The following is a 14158-nucleotide window of genomic DNA, read 5'->3' on the forward strand; positions in this document are numbered from 1 at the left end:
AAGAACACCAATTTTAATTATAGGATCGTACTGCAGAAGAGATCATTTAACCCATCATACGTATGCAAGCACTTCGTAAGAACCATCCAATTAATGCACTCTCCACAGTTTCCCTGTAGCCCTCCAAATGTTCAAGTATGTATCAGATTCCTGCAATCTTCACGCGCTCATACCAAAAGTGCAAACAGGCAGGAAAATGAGCCTGTAAATTCAAACTGTTGCCCTGTTTTCCCACCTCTGGCTGATGTCTCTTCAGCAGGAACTCTGAGTGACCCTGGTCCAGTCTGTTATTGACCATTTTTTGATCCTGAAAAACAGGCAGATTTCATCAAAGTGCATTGACAGTGTAATATTGAAGCCAGCAATTATGCTGCTGGTGAATCAGTGCCTCTGTGAGAGCTTTTCTTTGTAGATGGATGACAGATGGCTCATTCTAAATTTGGAAAGTGAATTTACATGTTTGACGCATCTAATGATAATTGCTCACTTTTGTCATCTCGTTCCTGATCAAGGATTAGTCATTTTTATTTTTAACTATTAAAGCTGTAATTCCAACAGTTCATGTTGAATTTGCCTCATGTTGAAATAATGGGAAGTTGGGCTGAGTGGTAATTGTATCTCTTTCCCTTTCTTCCAATTCATTTATGTTCTTCTTCTGGGCACAATATTTTGATCTTCAAGTTATGATTGGCATATGCCATTATGTAGCATTATCATGTCAGGTGTAGTATAGACTCAACGAAGAGTTGAGTCCTTCCTGATGAAGGGCTTATGCTCGAAACGTCGAATTCTCTATTCCTGAGATGCTGCCTGGCCTGCTGTGCTTTGACCAGCAACACATTTGCATCAACGAAGAGTAAACCAGCCTCAATATTGTCCCAATAATGATATGATTATTTTAAGCAAATGTAAACACAAGGCTTTTTCCTGTTATACTTGTGACTCTTGGTAAATTTAGCAATCATAGACAATACACCTCATTTTACCTTTAAATTGTTCATTCAAACAGTCTTTCACTGCTTCATCATGATCTTTCATGTTCCTAAGTAGTTGAGCACACACCATTTCTACAGTTCTGCCTCACTCAAATTAAAATTGGTAATTTGGCAATGCAACAGATAGTCATTAACTTCCACACAAAACAACCTTTTACACAGTCAAAGGAGATATTGACACAGTCAAACAGAAAGGAGATGCTGAGTTCATTGAGAAATCTTGATGATGCTCTGATTATTGAACTCAAGTCTTCTTCCAGTTATTCTACCCAACAGAAACCACAATTCCACATGGAGGACCCAAATTTCCAATTCCTTCAAAAGAAACAGAGAGTACATTTTTGAGTGGACCCATCACTTCAGTTTGCTCTGTAGAAAAAATCTATTGTCAGAGCTTTGGGACATGTGGCTCAGAATTTAAATCTGACTGTGTTGTATGTTAATGAGACACTGTGTAGCAATCATCACAGGAAGTGGAATGACATCAATTGAACCAGCTCTCTCTTACAGCCTCACAGCAAGATGAAGCCAGGTTAAGAAGTTTCTTAAACATGGACGTCATGTTTCCTTACCTCAGCAGACTTTGTAATTATTGCATTAGCAGCACAGCAAGACCAAGAACATTATACAGAATCCCTACAGTGCAGAAAGAGGCCATTTGACCTATCAAGTCTGCGCCAATGCTCGAAAGAGTATCACAATCTGATTCAGGTCCCACCCTATCCCTATAACCCTGCATTCCCTGCAGCTAATCCACCCAATCTGCACATCTCTCGACATTACAAGGCAACTTAGCATGCCCAATCCACCTAACCTGCACATCTTTGGACTGTGGGAGGAAACCGGAGCGCCCAGAGGAATCCATGCAAACACGAGGAGAATGTGCAAATTTCACACAGTCACCCGAGGCTGAAACAAACTCGGGTTCCTGGTGCTGTGAGGCAGCAGTGCTAACCACTGAGTCACCGTGCCACCCTAATTATAAATTTGTGCAAGTCCAACAGTGGAAAGGAGGGTTTAATCTGTCAGACTAGAATTTGGATCCCAATAAAGAAGAAAAAAAATGCATTAAACATCTTCTGCAAACTCAGGATATCTGAAAGTAACTTTATGGCCAGTGAAATGCTGTCACAGTTATAATGTAGGAAACAGAGCAGCCAATTGACCTGCAGCAAGGTCCAACAGACAGCGACACAATTACTATCATAACTTGTTTTTATTGACATTGGTTTTATTGACCAAGGAAAGCAAAAACTCATCTGTTCTTCCCAACAGTACTGGAGGACTTGTACATCCACCTGTGAGAGCAGATGGAGCCTCAGAGTAATCTTTAGTCTCCTGTGTGACTGTGCAGCACTCTGGCATCAGCTCCAATTCTGTTCTTAAGTCTGGGGTGTAGGACTGAACTCAGGAACTTGCTGAGCTGTGCAATGAAAGTGCTACTGCAATGTCCACCCTCTGCCTCCCCCCGTCCCCAGTTACAACTTCAGTCAGGACCATTTCCTCAATACAGCACAAATTCAGAAGCTGTTTCTAATGTGAAGCTTAAACAAAGGAAATAGAAGGAATTTAAAATGAATCAAAAGTGAAAATATTTCCACTGTTTGTTGGATAATTAAAAGTGAGCTTTTCGATCTAGTTTTGTTTGAAAGTGCATGCTGTTGTTGAATGTCCCTGCTGCACAGACAGCACCAGGGACACCCTGAGACCCCACCTCAGCTTGGGAAGGTGCTGATTTTTAAAGGGTACACTTCAGGCCATCCTTCATTACTGCATCCAAGTGACCAATCTAAAGTGGTGGTGTTATAAAATGCAACTGTTCTGAAAGAGTGAACACTGGGTGGATCTAGTGCTATCTCAATCAAATGATATCACATTTTTTTGGGTGGAGGAGGAGACAGACCTGGCACCTGATAGTCTTTATAATTCTGCCTAATTAATCAATTTAACTTCTACTTATTGCTATTGTGCAAGAACCGATGTCTTGTGTATTACATGTGCCTCTCCTTGTGAACACTCACTCTCCTGGACCAATACTAATTAGACATGCCCTTAGATTCAGCATAATATGAAGGATAGTGGCAGTACGATAGTGTTTTTACCTCTGAGTCAGACACCTGAGTTCAAGTCAAACCTGCCCCTGAGTCTTTCTGAGTAGGTTGCTTAGAAAAAGGCTAATTTTAAAATAAACTATATCTTGTGCAAGACAAGTGCATCTTCTCATTAAGGGTCCATAGTAGTTTATCCTCTACCAACACTAATTAGTCAGGCCCTTAGATTCAGCATAGTGGCACCGTGGTAGTGTTCCTACCTTTGAGCCAGGAGACCCAAGTTCATGGCCCACCTGCTCCAGAGGTGTGTCATAACATTTCTGAACAGATTGGTTCAAAATATCTCTATGAAGGATTCTGTGTTTCTGATGCTGAGAAACACAGTGTGAGGAGGAGTAGAAAGATCCGAGACCCTGTCATGGCTCTGGCCTCTGGATTTGGCCAAGGTGGTCACTAACAGCTCAGGCAGTGGGCTGTAGAGGGGCTTGGTGCAGCCAATGGCTTGCATCTCTTCAGTGGCTACTCCTGCACTTGGTGAGGGTGCATGCATTGCCCATTGGTGTACTTCAGGCCTTCCATGACTGGGGGCACCACAGGAGCTAGAGATGCTTCACCTTCCCTCCCCCAAGAAACATAATATTGTAAATACATTTGATAAGTTTCATTTGTTATTTCATTTTAGTTGCGATGCTCTTTAGTCAATTCTAATTTGGTTTAATTTGATTGACTGTTTTGTCAAAAACACTAGAGAGGAGAATTGGTGGAAACACTAACCCCAAACACCAGTGATTGAAAACACAAATGTGTGAAAAATGGGATAAGTCAACCAGGGATGAGAAGGATCACATACAGGTAGATTCTGTCCTCATCAACATGAAGACTCCTCCGTTGGGCAGTAATAATTCCCTAGATGCTGTGGCCATGTGCCCTATAGTGTTCAGGATATGTAAGTTAGGTGCATTAGTCAGGGGTAAATGTAGAGTTAAAGGGTAAGGGAATGGGTCTGGGTGGGTGACTCTTCAGAGGGTCAGTGTGCACCTGTTGGGCCAAAGGGCCCAACACTGTAGGGATTCTATGAAAACTTATGTATAAGCTGCTGACTCCGAACAGAGCTACAAAAGCTCCCTGTCTGTGCAGCCCCTTCACAGGCACATCTCCCACATTGGGAGAAGGGACACTCCCTGGGATTTAATTGAATTGACTTGGCTGCTCCTTCACTAGTATAGCACTGTTAATGACACATTGTGGACGTTTGCTGTGTATAAAATACTGTAAAAGAGGTGCTATAGAATGCACAGAAGAAGGATTGGAAGACAAGCAATGTTCCATCTCAATGTCAGTGTACATTTCCTCTTATGCCAAGGGCAGTGAACAGGATCTTAGCATTTAATGAGCACTTCAACAGAAATTCGTTAACCTTTTGTTTAATTCATTCAGGGATCTGGGTGTCATTGGCTAGACCAGCATTTATTGTCCAATTAAATTGTCTTTGATAAGGTGGTGGTGAGCTGCTGCTGCTGTCAGCAGCTCAGTGGGTGAGGGTGGGAGGGTAGATAAACCCACATGCAAATAGGAAGGGACTTGAAGGATTTTGACCCAGTGACAGGCTTTAGGGAGTTGGGAGGTGAGTGACTCACTACAAACCTGGGCATCTACCCAATTATTGAATCAATGTTAATGTCTGCCTATCTCTTTGTTCATCCAACAGGTATTTATCCTATACTTTCAACCCAGTGTTTTCCGATGTGTTCTCCTGCGATGGGTGCGAACACTGGGATTTGCCATCATCTATGGAACAGTAACATTGAAGATTTACAGGTACCTTAGGCACAGAGTGACTGGGAATCACCAAGTTCACTTCTCCTTTACTGGTCAGGTTTCATCACCTGATCATCGTGTAGGACAGATGTTGCATCCTTGGAGTGGATCTGAGTATCTGCCATTTATAAATGAGTCTGTGTGGGAGTACTTTCATTGGAAGAAGTTATATGAAGAATAGAACATAGGCTGAGTCTATTAATAAACAATGGTTCCTCTGATAATACCATTGGCTACACAAGGCTCCTATCACTGTTCCCATGATAAATAACCACATTCACTTTAATCACATCTTCCTACCAGCAGAGGTAATGTACTGCTGCCAAAAGTGCTGGAGTCTCATTACAATTTACTTACATGATGAGTTTACAGAAGCAATTTCCATTATAAATATAGATATGGGAATTTATAATGGAAATATAAAATTAAGGGCTAAAGATCCCATTATAGAATAGACGTTGTATTATGTTTATTATTTCTGGTCTAATTATTTTCCCACCTCTAAAAGTAGCTAGTATTCCCTAAACAGAGATCTGGTTAGCCCTAGGTTATAGCCAAACCATTTAAGTAATTTCTCTGAAATCTATATTTCTGTTTGGATCAGGAGAAACTGATTGTCAGCACTTGTCCTTGAAGGCCATTCAGGAGAAAAGCAACAAATTCACTGCAATTGGCTGAAAGTATGTTTCAGATCTGGGAATAGAATGCAGTGTTGTCATTCCTCAGTTAGTGCCGTTTAATTATTTATACAGCAATTTGCTTTAGACCTGAGCCTTTTACCAGGGCTTTTGAAAAGAGGACAGTTTCAGTTAGATCATGTTACTTTTTAACTGTGCTGGGCTTCGATCAGCCTGTGAGTTACATTTGTAACTAACTGTGATGTACATAATCTCTAGCCTATTTCTGTGAAACCAATCTCAGCTTGCTTACTTGAAGAACCGAGTTTTGCAGGCTGTCTACTTTTAGAAATTTTAATACCTGGTTCCTCGTGACCAGTTTCAAGTTTAAGCCACATATCGTCTCTCTGTCCTTCCATTAGGAACAGAAGGAGGCCATTCAGCCCACGATCCTAGTCTGTTATTCCATTAGAGTTTGCCTGATTTGTATCTTAACTCCATCTGCTCACAATGGTTTCTCAAATCCAAACACAGTTCTTAACAAAACTCTTGAAATTTCTGTTTTGAAATTGTCAATTGACCCTGAACCTTAACAGATTTTTTGCAGGAGAGCCCAGATTTCATACTGCCTTGTGTAAAGATCCAATTTCTGACATCATTCCTTGAACCACTCAGCTCTAGACCCACAAGAGGAAACATCCTTTCCATATTCACCTTGATAACATCATTTGGATCTTTATAAATTTCAGTTGAGTTACCCTTTACTTTCCTAAAGCCCAGTCTGTCTAATCTATCCTAACACGACCCACTCAATCCATGAATCAGCCTAGTAAACCTCCTCTGAACCACCCCCAACACTTGTACAGTGTTCCTTTTAGCTGTTGAGTTGCAGTCTCACCAATGCCCTGTCTAATTGAAGCATCTTTCTTTAATATTCAGTTGCTCTTGTGGGCGGCACGGTGGCACAGTGGTCAGCACTGCTGCCTCACAGCGCCAGGGACCTGGGTTCAATTCCTGCCTCAGGCGACTGACTGTGTGGAGTTTGCATGTTCTCCCCGTGTCTGCGTGGGTTTCCTCCGGGTGCTCCGGTTTCCTCCCACGGTCCAAAGATGTGCAGGTCAGGTGAATTGGCCATGCTAAATTGCCCGTAGTGATATGTAAGGGTATGGGTGGGTTGCGCTTCGGCGGGTCGGTGTGGACTTGTTGGGCTGAAGGGCCTGTTTCCACACTGTAAGTAATCTAATCTAATTGTAATAAAAGTTAGCATCCCGTTAACATTTCTGATTATGCATTGTACCCGTATAAACTGTTTGTAAGTCTTGAAATTCTGCAGTCACACTCCATTTAATTAATTCTTCCTGCCAAAGGGAATAAGTACATGTTTCACCACATTTTACTCCATCTGCCAGGTTTTTGCCTATTCACTCTACTACCTATATCAGTTTGCAAATTCCTTATGGCCTCTTCATAACATACATCCCTGTGTATCTTTTTGTCATCTGAAAATTTAGCTACCATGGATTTGCATCCCTCAATGGAAGTCATGGTATAAATGGTAAAAGTTGAGGTTCCAGCACAGACCTTAGTGAGAACCCACTTTTCATAATTGTCAATCAAAAAAAGATCCATTTACACAAACTTACTCTTTACTGCCAGCAGTTAATTTTCAACCCATGCTAGTACGTTACCTTTATATCTTGAGGTCCTATTTTACACAATAACATTTTATGTGGCATCTTGTTAAATGCCTTCTAGAAATCCTAGTGTGATTTCTTTTTCCAACAGGCTCCCCCATTATCTACCATGCAAGTTTCTTCTCACCAGCTCAGGTGTGAGTGAATGAATATGCAGCAATGGCTACCATAACCAAACAGTCGATCAACAAGGCTCACATGACCAATGATCATTTACGCAAAGTGCAATCAGTTTACGTTCTTGTACATTTTCTGTTAATCTCTCTGTTGTGTATTGGTTGTCTTGTTGTGTATCTGGTGTACATCGGTTGTCTATCTGTTGCATATCTGTTGTCTATCTGTAGTCTATCAATTGTATATCCATTGTCTATCTGTTGCATATCTGCTGTCAGTTGTCCATCAGTTGTATACCTATTGTATTTCTGTGTCTTTATGTTGTCTATCTGTTGTCTATCAGTTGTATATCTGTTGTCTATGTGTTGTATATCTGTTGTAAATCTGTTGTATATCTATTGTATTTCTGTGTCTTTAAGTTGTCTGTCTGTTGCCTATCTGTTGCCAATCTGTTGTATTTCTGTGTCTCTATGTCATCTGTCTGTTGTCTGTCTGTTGCAGATCTGTTGTGTACCTGTTGTCTATCTGTTATCTATCTGTTATCTGTTCTTTATCTTGTCGATCTGTCATCTAGCTGTTGTCTATCTCTGTATATCTGTTGTCTTATCTGTTGTCTTATCTGTTGTCTTGTCTGTTGTCTTGTCTGTTGTCTGTCTGTTGTCTATCTGTTGTATATTTGTTGTCTATCTTTCCATCTCCTGGCGACCATAGAAAATGTCTGGGATCAGGTCAACATTCCCCTGGAAGCGGAGGTTACGGAGGTGGGAGAGGGTGGGTTGCTGATAGATGTTGAAAAAGGTTTTTTTTTATAGAATCCTTACAGTGTGTGGTAGCAGGCCATTTGGCCCAACAAGTCCACAATGACCCTCTGAATTGTAACCCAGCCAGACCCATTCCAATAGTCATAGAGGTACTTCACGTAAGTCCAAAACTAAGGGACATAAATATCAATGTTACATCGAATAAGGAACACGGGAGAAATATGTTGAACCAGGAAATAGTCAGGCTAGGGAATTCACCATCACAGAGAGTGGGTGAGGTGAGTAGCATTGCTACACACATGGGAAGCTAGATAGGAGAGAAAAAGGGCTAGAAAGATACATTGATATGGTTCGATGAAAAGAGGTGGGACGAGGAGATGTGTGTGGAGCATGCTGGAACACCAGCATGAACCATTTGAGCCAAATGGCCTGTTTCTCTGCAATTAAATCAATAATTCGAAGGATTAGTGTTAAACTATCATTCTCCATATGGATCAAGATTCACTTGAAGTCCAAAAGTGTGATTGTGTGTGTGTGTGTGTGTGTGTGTCTGTGTGTGTCTGTGTGTGTGTGTGTGTGTCTGTGTGTGTGTGTGTGTGTGTGTCTGTGTGTGTCTGTGTGTGTCTGTGTGTGTGTGTGTGTGTGTGTGTCTGTGTGTGTGTGTGTGTGTGTGTCTGTGTTGCAATTTCAATGGAGTGCCAAACGTCAATGCGACATTCTGAGAGTTAATGAGTTCTCCATCAGTTCCAGAATGCAACTGAAACTTTTTTAGATTAGATTACTTACAGTGTGGAAGCAGGCCCTTCGGCCCAACAAGTCCACACCGACCCGCCAAAGTGCAACACACCCATACATTTACCCCTTACCTAACACTACAGGCAATTTAGCATGGCCAATTCACCTGACCCGCACATCTTTGGACTATGGGAGGAAACCGGAGCACCCGGAGGAAACCCACGCAGACACGGGGAGAACGTGCAAACTCCACACAGTCAGTCACCTGAGGCGGGAATTGAACCCGGGTCTCTGGTGCTGTGAGGCAGCAGTGCTAAACCACTGTGCCACCGTGCCACCCAAATAAATAAAACTACTTGGATATGACAACAGAATTTGCTGTAGCAGCAATAGCTGGCACATTATTCAGAATGGGGAATGTTACCTAGAAAATATTTTGGATTCCTGATTGAACAAAATACAACTGTCTGCCATGAGGAATGAGAATAAGATGAGAATATTGATAGAGCTACTCGTACCTGGTCTACTAATGACTGTGAGCTAAATAACATTTCCCCAATTCACTTAGTACAGTCTTTCTTTATATTGAACTTATGAATAAATTAACTTCCATTGCTGGAAAACAGTTTGAGCTGGTTTCCTATGTTAAAGATTCTATATAAATGATTATTTTTCTGTCCCCTCCAATTATATCTTTACCTCCTCCCTTTCTATCACTCTATTTTAATTTTTTTAAATCTCTCCCTTTTACACTCTTTACCCTCCTTTTTTTTGTCTCTGATGTTTTATTCCAGAGTATTGAAGGTGTTCCTATCCCGAACTGCCCAGCGGGTACCCTACATGACATGCTGCAGGGTACTGAAAATGTTGGCTGTCATTGTGCTAATGGTCTGTTGGTTTCTCATTGCGTGGACGGTGGCTGCCTGGGAGAACATGGACAGGAAGATCCCACTGGTCATTCAGTCACAAACTCCAGATGGGCAGCTCTTTAACATGTGCCAACTCGATCGGTGGGACTACATGATGGCCATTGGTAGCATTTACTGTTTTATTGTCTTGTGTTTATGAGTGTTTTTGGCAATTTCTAGGCACAGTAGTTCAAAAGAAACATTTTACTTCAAAGTGCTATCCAATAGCCATGTTAAAAATGTATCTGGAAAATATCAATTGATTTATCTTGGGTCCAGTGACCAAGAATTTACTGGGAATATAGTGGAAAGCTTGATAATAGTAAACTATAAATTGTACAGCAATTTATGGAAAGGAAGAGTTATGGCATGAATTGAGAATTGATTCAATAATATACACTGCAGCATTGTTAGTATCATGAAAATAGCAGTGGGTTTTCAATGTTGCCGACATTTTAAAAAAGACTTCTGCATGAATGCAGTTAAAGTGAACCACCATAAAGTTAAGGTTGGCACTGAACGATGTAAGGACCTTTTTTAATGACAAGATTCATGTTCCCATAACACAAACTCTACAACTCCAAAAAGAAACAATTGGAACAATGGAATCCAATTTCTGTAGATAATAAAAGAGAAAATGCTGGAAAATCTCAGCAGGTCTAGAGATTTTCCAGCATTTTCTCTTTTGGTTTCAGATTCCAGCATCCGTAGTAATTTGCTTTTATTCTATAGATAGTAACTTGTTTCTAGGCATTTCAAGACTTTTTATTGTTATGTTTATTATAGTAAAGCCTACTTTTCCTTTCTCTTTTTTCTCGAATCTAATCTTTATTTCTATTCTCTCTCTCTGTATCTAATTTGAGTCAAATTTATCCACTTCACTGAGTGGACATAAACTCTGGCATGGATTGGTTGGATTGAGTAGCTGGTTCTGTATTATGTGTCCCAATATAATCCTACTTCTCTGTTTCTTTCTCTGTCCTTAAATCTCATTGGTGAAAGAGAGACTATTGGCCCACCGTTCACTTAAGGTTCCAGGCTCTGTTCTTTAAACCTTCACCTGCATTTCAACAGAGTTTACACAGTATAGTATTTAATTGGCTGTAAAGTATTTTGGGAGATCCTGAATTCAGAAAGGTGCAAGTTTCAATTTAAAACAAAATTGTTCATATTGCAACTCTATTAACTACTGTCGGGTGCAGCAGTATGATTGACAGTAATTTATTTAAAATCTTTTCTACTTCTAACTTTCATTTATGACCTTCATGCAATAAGGAAATTGCCTGTTGTTATGTGATCTCACTATTTCAATGTAGTAAAGTTACTTTTACCATTGTCATGTACATTCATATCCAATCAGTGCACTATCTCTCATTGTTAGTCTCTGGTTCCTAGGATGGAAAGATCTCTAATTTGTTCATTGCATTCACCAAATTCCAAAAAGAGGTGTCAAATAACAAGTGTCAAATGTCATAATGATCGTCTTCAGAGTTTGAGGTTAGGACAGGTTATTTGAGCAAGGCAGAGGAGGTTTTACTCTGTGTCAAACCACGTCATATCTGATCTGACACTGACACTGAGTAACTGCAACAATCCACCTCCTGCAGTGAAGTCCCCCGACCTTAGGAGTTAAAAATAAATTCATAAAAATAAAGCCAGCTCACAATCTGATCTAATGATGCATGCATTGAAATCAGATGTAAACCCATCAGTGACATTCACATCTCTCCCCAGAGAGAAGATTCGCACAAACTGCCTATAAATCCCTTAAATAGTTTTTCCATTAGCCTTCCCTTTTTTCAGACAGCTGGTAACAAATAACCTGGGACCAGGTTTGATGACAAAAGCTGTAAGATATGATGAATTGATCCTGGTGCAGCCGAAGTCACTGCAAATTGCTTGGAGCTCTCCTGTCTATCTCCAGCTGTCTGTCAAAGGCTCAGTGATGCCCCTTTTTGAAGCATTGATGTGGAACAAAGTATTGCTGCATAAACAATCTAACCAACTCTCATTAAAGCTGCAGTTTGCTCTGTGACGGTTCTGTGCTTCCTTTGTAATAGCCCCCAAGTCTAAACCACTCAATTTAATGAGAAAGGCCTGCTCAGCAACAGAAAGGGAAATAAGACCATTAGGGAATATGATGTGACATATGTTACAGTGAGAAAGGCTCTCAACATGCATCCGAAGCAGAGCAGACCAGTTATAAGGAATGGAGGTCACCAACCCTTCAGCAGGATTGCCTTTGGCTTGATTTAAGTTCTGATCAACTCTGGAGGAAAATTGTTGGTGTGATTAAGAAAAACATGCCTCTTATTCCTTCATTTGCTCTGACAATTTGTTTGTTAATTATAAAATAGGCGGAAAGGTTGGGATAAGGGGTCTCCACTATGAATATTTTCAACCAGCATTAAGCTCTGGGGTGGAGTCAGTAGGAACTGATGAAACAGGGTTGATGTGATGAATCTGCTCATTCATTAATCTGGGATTATTCAATTAATTGTGAATCAAAATTCATAACATTTTAAACCTTGTTGTCAATGTAAACAATATGATCACACCCAAAGAAAGACTTGCATTTATATAGTGCCTTTAACACCCTCAAACTTCAAAAAGTTTTTCATATCATGTCCTCACACCCTGCGTTAGAATCGCATAGACTCATCCAGAATGTTTTCATGAAGATTTTCCTGGGATGCACTCTCACAGAGTCACAATGAATATATTTTCATGGCCTTCCCTCTGATAAATTCCACTTGGTTAAATCTTACATTAATTTTATATTAATGTTGTTGCAAATTATCATGACACAAACATAACAGATGAAAGGAACACTAACATTTATACAGCAGTTTACAATGTTGAAACATATCAAAATATTCATGTAATGCATTATATTTGGAGTGTAGTCGCTGTCATAGCTACAATTTAAGTACTATGAACATTAATCTGCACAACTAATTTTCCATACAGATTGTCCAATTTATCAAAACAAGTCACAATATTAAAGTTCACTTCTTGTGAAACATAATGAGATCTTTTGGAGTAGAGTCATAGAGTCGGAGAGCTGTACAGGCCGGTAACAACCTCTTCCATCCAACTCGTCTAAGCTGACCAGATATCTGAAATTACTCTAGTCCCATTTGCCAGCATTTGGCCCATATCCCTCTAAATCCATCCTATTCATATCCAGATGTCTTTTAAATATTGTAATTATACCAGCCTCCACCACTTCCCTTGGCAGCTCATTCCATAAACGCACCACCCTCTGTGTGAAAATGTTGCCCCTTAGGTCCCTTTTATATCTTTCCCCTCTCACCTTCAACCTATGCCCTCTAGTTCTGTACTCTGCTACCCTGGGGAAAATACCTTGGCTATTCACCCTATCTATGCCAGTCATGATTTTATAAACCTTTATAAGGTCACCCCTCAGCCTCCAACACTCTAGGGAAATAACATGATGCTGTACTAAAGCAATTCGGTAAGTTCTGCCCCTCCCTTTTCTCATTCTATTTTATTTTTGATTTACAACTTCACTTTTGCCCCTTATTTGCCCAAACAACAGCCTCCCAAAATAACATTCCTCTCTCTCTCCTGGTTCCCAAGGAATTGGCTGGGAATGAGTTTTAAAGAGTAGCTTTTAAGACCTTACAAATCCAAACACCAATTCCATCATCTTTTTCTCTTCCCACATTTTGTAACATTTGATTCCGAGGTTGCCATTCGGATATATTCCTGGTGGCTCTGTCACATGATGTCTGAACTCCAGTTGTGCATAACTAATAAAACAAATTCAAAGAAAATGTAAAAATGATGTATTTCTGCATCTTCACGAGGTTCCTTCCCAGTTAGATACAGAGTGTCTGTACCATTAAGCTTTAATTCCATCATATTTCAGAATGGTTGGACCACTCTCCTATTCTTTTCCCCATATGTCTCTTAACTTGGATTTTAAGTGCCTTAAAATTATATTGCCTATCAATATAAAACATGTTTTTTATTCATTCACTTTATGTGGGATATTGTTGGTGACTTCAGTATTTAATACTCTGGAAGAGGTGGTGGTGAGCTGCCTTCTTGAACCGCTGTAGTCCTGGGGATGTGGGGAATGCTGTCAGGAAGAGAGTTCCAGGATTTCAAGTCAGGTAGTTAGCTACTCAACTATGTACATGACAGACTAGTAATCTGAGTATATATGTAACTCACACTGCATATGTAACATCTGAGATGTTACATTCGTGTACATCAATAATTGTTAAAGGTAAAGTCACCATTGTCTTATCAGACCATAAGACTGCTCCCTTATTAGAGAGAGATGAATGGTGGTGTCTTAACATGTGGGTCACTGCAACTCAGATGAGGGGAGAGGTTGAGAAGGAGGGTAACCTCAGTCAGATTGGGAATTGAGTCCACACTGCTGGCATCCCTTTGCATTGAAAAGCAGCCATCCAGCCAACTGAGCTAACTG

At 40.4% G+C, this 14158-nt stretch overlaps 1 protein-coding gene across 1 annotated transcript in view; it reads left to right on the top strand.

The window, feature by feature from the left end:
• The window catches only part of gpr179 (G protein-coupled receptor 179), an 84395-nt gene that overhangs the window by 51111 nt on the left and 19126 nt on the right, over positions 1-14158 (top strand). Inside the window, exons 6-7 of the mRNA XM_060848916.1 lie at positions 4755-4864; positions 9580-9818. Of these exons, the coding sequence (XP_060704899.1) occupies positions 4755-4864; positions 9580-9818 (349 nt within the window). The remainder of the gene's footprint in view (positions 1-4754; positions 4865-9579; positions 9819-14158) is intronic.

This window comes from Hemiscyllium ocellatum, chromosome 32 (assembly GCF_020745735.1).
Source record: "Hemiscyllium ocellatum isolate sHemOce1 chromosome 32, sHemOce1.pat.X.cur, whole genome shotgun sequence".
NCBI lineage: Eukaryota > Metazoa > Chordata > Chondrichthyes > Orectolobiformes > Hemiscylliidae > Hemiscyllium > Hemiscyllium ocellatum.